The sequence below is a fragment of the Protomyctophum bolini genome (assembly GCF_963924005.1).
Source record: "Protomyctophum bolini genome assembly, contig: SCAFFOLD_534, whole genome shotgun sequence".
NCBI lineage: Eukaryota > Metazoa > Chordata > Actinopteri > Myctophiformes > Myctophidae > Protomyctophum > Protomyctophum bolini.
The window spans coordinates 36143-42571 of NW_027665839.1; the positions used below are offsets into that span (position 1 = coordinate 36143).

The 6429-nt window shown below is 46.1% G+C and overlaps 1 protein-coding gene across 1 annotated transcript; it reads left to right on the plus strand.

Moving 5' to 3' along the window:
• Positions 1-4539: 4539 nt before the first annotated feature.
• Positions 4540-5300, plus strand: LOC308312142 (growth/differentiation factor 11-like; the record flags this gene model as incomplete). Its single annotated transcript, XM_080794533.1, has 1 exon — positions 4540-5300. A coding segment is annotated over one exon (500 nt), but the record flags the coding sequence as incomplete, so codon positions are not given.
• Positions 5301-6429: the final 1129 nt, after the last annotated feature.

Below are 6429 nucleotides of genomic sequence, written 5' to 3' on the forward strand. Positions count from 1 at the left end.
TAGTGGTTAGTTTGCTGGCATCATAAACAACTGTCATGGCAGCTTGGCTACAACCCAAAGGGACTTCCTCTTCCTCTTTCAGAATAAGAGCGAGTCTTGCCCTGCCCAGGATAGCAGAGGGAGTGTAGAGGTCAGAGGATCACATTATTTGGTTGATTTTCACTCGAATCCGTTGTGGAGACCCGGGCCGTGGGAGGGATGTAAACCCCAGCTCCCCTCGCCTGTATCTGTATGTTATTTATTTATTTATTTATTCGACAGGGACAAAGCTCATTAATCAACATGTCAGTTTCCACTGTCAATGTAAATGGGCCAGAGTTAGCCAAAGCTAAATTTCATCTGTAGTCCGTGGGCAGGCTCTTAAAAAATGCAAGCACCCAACACTACGTCCATACAAAAACACAGTACAATACAGATAAAAGAAAGACAGTGTGTAGTGTGCCAGCACACAACACCATGCGTTGATGCCATGTGTGCATATGTGCAGGCACCCAACACTATGCCTGCACACAACACCATGCGTTGATGCCATGTGTGCATATGTGCAGGCACCCAACACTATGCCTGCACACAACACCATGCGTTGATGCCATATTGCCATATGTGCAGGCACCCAACACTACGTCCATACAAAACACAATACAATACAGGAACAGATCAACATGGTACAGGGGACAGAACAACTGCAAAGTAAAGTGAGAAATGACACCGGTGATGAATACTAATTAGTGCTGATAGTTACTCATGATTACAGATTTGAGTTGTTTTTAGCCACCTTTTCAGGTTGAATTTGAAGGTCAGATAGTTGGAAGTCTCTCTTACTTCTGTGGGGAGACTGTTCCAGTGATGGGAGGCTCTGACAGAGACTGTTCCAGTGATGGGAGGCTCTAACAGAGACTGTTCCAGTGATGGGAGGCTCTAACAGAGAAGACTGTTTTACCAAACACACTACGTCTGATTGGCACTCCACAGTCCCCTCTGGTAGTTGCCCTTGTTGTTCTGTCACCACTGTCCCTTCGATCTATGAACTGTTTCAGTGGTGGAGGTGCAAGTCCATTTAACATCTTAAAAATGAGACAGGCATCTGCAAAGTGTTTAAAGCCGTCAAAATTAAATGAAATTAAATAAGTTGTACTTTTGAACTATGTGGCAATGGTGGTAACGAATGGGCTTTTGGTCAAGTGTTTTTAATGTCTGCTTGTACAGTGATTCAGAGGAGCATGTACAGTCTGTTAATGCATGTACAGTCTACCTACTGAGACCCTGGTGTCAAAGGGAGGATTTCCTTTTGATTATTTTCTCTCTCTCTCTCTCTCTCTCTCTCTCTCTCTCTCTCTCTCTCTCTCTCTCCTGGGTAGAACATGAAACTTATGGACTGCAGCTTTAACAACATTATGCACTACCATTTCACTTCATGGCTGCAGTGGCTTTGGCTCAGTGGGTAGTGTGGCCCACGGCCCACTGAGCCGGGAGGGTTCAATACCCGGCTCTCCCCCTGTGTCCTTGAGCAAGACACTGAACCTCTAACTGCGCACGATGAGTGCCTTGCATGGTTTAATCTGTGTGTGTGTGTGTGTGTGTGTGTGTGTGTGTGTGTGTGTGTGTGTGCTCTCCCATAGCACTTGATTACTGTCACAATATAGAGCTATTTAACACTGTTACTGAACACACACTATAGCAATGATTACTGTCACAATATAGAGCTATTTAACACTGTAACTGAACACACTCTATAGCAATGATTACTGTCACAATATAGAGCTATTTAACACTGCTACTGAACACACACTATAGCAATGATTACTGTCACAATATAGAGCTATTTAATACTGTTACTGAACACACTCTATAGCAATGATTACTGTCACAATATAGAGCTATTTAACACTGTTACTGAAACACACTCTGAGTCTATAGCAATGATTACTGTCACAATATAGAGCTATTTAACACTGTTATACTGAACACACTCTATAGCAATGATTACTGTTACAATATAGAGCTATTTAACACTGTTACTGAAACACACACTCTATTAGGGATTCAGAGTCTTGCTCAAGGACACTTGGGGCTGTATTTTGCATGTCTTAAGTAACAGGTCTTATTCCCTAACTTGAGTAAACGAAAGACCTGGAGGCGTGATCAATGCTCTTTGGCCACTCAGAATAGCCAAATGGCATTGATCACGCCTCCAGGTCTTTAGTTTACTCAAGTTAGGGAATAAGACCTGCAAAATACAGGAAGCCCACAGGGATGGAACCGGGAACCTCACGGCCACTCTACCCCTGTATGTACAAAGGAGAATGACACCTCCTTACCTCCCCCGGTGGGCTCCTTCCTGAGAGATGATTTCTCACGACTGTAAGTTTGAAGCAAACCTGCAGTGATCCTGTAATAATGGACCTCAAACAGGAGCCTAAACACAGCCAGTGAGATGCTCTCTGTCAGGACCTTCCACTATAGTGGAATGAGAATATGTTCCAATGTGTGTTTTGGGAAGGACAGTCAGAGCTGTCCTGGGACCAGGGGGTCTTCCTCCAACGTCCCATTCATACTTAGAATGAATGAATGAATGGCCGACCGGTACAGTATTTCTGGAGAGATTGTTATTTTTATATAAGAGAGATATTCTTCTCGTGTTCCCACGGGGCTCATTCAGCGACGTTAGCGATGTGTGTCTGAATGAGGGTCATCATCGTGTTGTTTTGGGAGGTCTGAAGCTTCGTTTTTATATAGTGACATTGAGATGTTGGCGCTGCAAAGCAGTCAGAACGCCATTTGAATGAGGGCTCCATGCTAGACTCCTGAGAGCACTTTTGTCGACAAAAGAGGAAATTCTGCCCCCCCCAAAAAATCTTTTGTTCAAATAATGTAGGTGTTCTTTTTTTTGGCCTGGTTTTATCTAGCATCAGTATTATAATGACTCAAATATGATGTCCTTATGATATGTCCTTATGTCCTTCCATAAGGATATGTCTGCGGTCACAACTCACCATCGTCCAGTAAGTTAGTTAGTTTACACACACACACACACACACACACACACACACACACACACACACACACACACACACACACACACACACACACACACACACACACACACACACCTCCTTACAATAGGATCATTGGGACTTGAGGCCCACCTGCAGTATCTTCAGGGATACTGTGTTCATTATTCTCAACTCTTCTACAGCTGTTTATCAGAGATAGTCTTGTTCTCATACTTTCTGTATTAATTAACACAATCAGCACTGGGATTTCTTTCAAAATAGAAGCTTGGGGTGCCTTGGCAGACATGGCAGCTTTTACTCTGAAAGCCGGGGCGCTTCCGGGAGGCATAATGCTGCTTGCTTACCTCGCTATTATTACGATGGAGTCGCTCTAGAAGCGTTAAAGGAGAATTCCATACTAAAAGGCTTTCTTACCTTTCTTTGTAGTTGTTACGTCCCCATCAAAGAGGTCCAGGTGTTATTTTGTGCAAAAGCTCCTTATTGGCTATTTTCCCTACCATAAGCCCTCAATGAATTGCATTGAATTGAATGGGATGTATGGGGTGCTAATTCGCTTATTTCCATCGCTCAAAATTATATATATTTTTTAAATATATCCTCTCTTCATAATGTAAATAATAACCCAAGCGGCACACTTTACTACTTATTTCGATAGAAATAAGCGAATTGGGTGGGGGAGAGAGAGGCCAGGGCATTGCTCCTGATGGTACGTAAAAATCTTTTACTGTAACCTCTCCTTCGGAGGACTGTAAAGAGTGTGTGTGTGGCCTGATTAAAGTGTTCCCTATTGGATGAAATCCTGAAAAACCGAATGATTTGTGATTTGATGATTCCTGCAAAAGTGTGCTTTGGGTGGTAACTGTGTTTGTGGAGTAGTGCGTGTGTGTCTGTGTCCTTAAAGTATATTTTTGTCAGTAGTCGTTTTTGTGTCTGGTCTATTGTATGAAAAAATACGGTGGTGTCCAGGAAGTTAATCTCTGTTGGATGAATTATGTGTTTGATGGTTATGGAAGCATGGTGTGTGTTCAGAATCTGTAAAAAGTTATCAAACTGTTGTAAGGTGTGTGGCCAGAGCCCTATGATGTCATCTAAAATCTGAAATACATGGTGGGTTGTAGTGGACACTTTGCCAAGGCCTCTCTCTCCCACTCACTCATGTAAATGTTGGCATAAGCGGGTGCAAATTTCTTGCCCATAGCTGTGCCCTCTATCTGTAAATAGTGTTTGTTATTAAATGTGAAATCATTGCAATTGAGACTAAGTTCTAATAGTTGTAAAATGGCATTGTCTGGTCTAGTGTTGTCCGGGTGTGTCTGGAAGAGATTTCTAACTGCCTGTAAACCAGTGGCTGTTTGTATGTTAGTGTAAAGGCTGTCAATGTTGTATGGATGTATGTATGTGTAACGTGTCTCTTCCTCCTCTCTCTCCTCCCCAGTGGAGGCAGACTGTTAGGGTTAGAAGTCTTTTGTTTCTGTATTAAAGTATAGTCCCTCTCTCTCTCTCTCTCTCTCTCTCTCCTCCCCAGCGGAGCCCCTGGTCCAGGTGGACGGGAAGCCCAGCTGCTGTTTCTTCAAGTTCAGCCCCAAGCTGATGTTCACCAAGGTCCTGAAGGCCCAGCTGTGGGTGTACCTGCGCCCGCTGCAGCAGACCTCCACCGTCTACCTGCAGATCCTGCGTCTGAAGCCCGTCACGGACCAGGGCAGCCGGCACATCCGCATCCGCTCGCTGAAGATCGAGCTGAACTCCCGCGTGGGCCACTGGCAGAGCATCGACTTCAAGCACGTTCTGCAGAACTGGTTCAAGCAGCCGCACACCAACTGGGGCATCGACATCAACGCCTACGACGAGAGCGGCAACGACCTGGCCGTCACCTCGCTGAGACCCGGGGAGGAAGGGCTGGTAAGGACTGTCACTGTCAGACCGGTCCCTAGGACCCTGTTTATAATGAAGGACTGTCAGACCGGTCCCTGGGACCCTGTTTATAATGAAGGACTGTCAGACCGGTCCCTGGGACCCTGTTTATAATGAATGGCTATGGGACAGGACACTCAGGGTATGGGACAGGACAGGACACTCGGTATGGGACAGGACATGGATCCTCAGGCTATGGGACAGGACACTCAGGGTATGGGACAGGACACTCAGGGTATGGGACAGGACACTCAGGGTATGGGACAGGACAGGACAGTGATCCTCTCAGGGTATGGGACAGGACACTCAGGGTATGGGACAGGACTAGAAGTGGTCATTTGGGCCGGATCACAGCGGTCACCTCTGGTGTGTGTGTCGGCCAATAGGACGGCTGCCCTCTGAGCCAATAGGACGTCTGCCCTCTGAGCGACGCAGCAGCATGTGTTGTTTTTCTAAAAAAGGACACAGAAAAAGAGACGATCAGAGAAGAGAAGAAAACAACAAGCAACTCCCCTTTCTCACTGATCTGTGTGTGTGTGCGTGTGCGTGTGCGTGTGTGTGCGTGTGCGTGTGTGTGCGTGTGTGTGTGTGTGCGTGTGTGCGTGCCTGTGTGTGCGTGCCTACGTGCGTGCGTGCAAACCGACTTCACCCCGTTGGCCTTTCGGCTTATTTCCTCGTTTGAATGCGTCACAAAAAAACAAGAAAGGAAACTGTGCTGCTGGAGCCCAGCTGGATGGGGGGGGGGGGGTGTAAGGGGGGGGGGCTTTCTCAAATAGACACCATGGAGTCAGAGATGTTCTCCTCTGGCCCTGCCCGGGGGAAAGGTCAAGGTTATGGCAGCCTGCAGATGACCTCCATGGGTCAGAGGTCAAACTAAGCATATAGATCAGTGATGTCATATCTCAGGGACTCCCATTTGATAAGATTTTTTTTATCTCTTTGACCCCAAAATCTACACTGTCAGACTAGTTCATTTACCTCTGTAGAGGGAGGGGTGCAGTGTGTAGTTCAGACTAGTTCATTTACCTCTGTAGAGGGAGGGGTGCAGTGTGTAGTTCATTTACCTCTGTAGAGGGAGGGGTGCAGTGTGTAGTTCATTTACCTCTGTAGAGGGAGGGGTGCAGTGTGTAGTTCAGACTAGTTAATTTACCTCTGTAGAGGGAGGGGTGCAGTGTGTAGTTCAGACTAGTTCATTTACCTCTGAAGTGGGAGGGGTGCAGTGTGTAGTTCAGACTAGTTTATTTACCTCTGTAGAGGGAGGGGTGCAGTGTGTAGTTCATTTACCTCTGTAGAGGGAGGGGTGCAGAGTGTAGTTAATTTACCTCTGTAGAGGGAGGGGTGCAGTGTGTAGTTCATTTACCTCTGTAGAGGGAGGGGTGCAGTGTGTAGTTCAGACTAGTACATTTACCTCTGTAGAGGGAGGGGTGCAGTGTGTAGTTAATTTACCTCTGTAGAGGGAGGGGTGCAGTGTGTAGTTCATTTACCTCTGTAGAGGGAGGGGTGC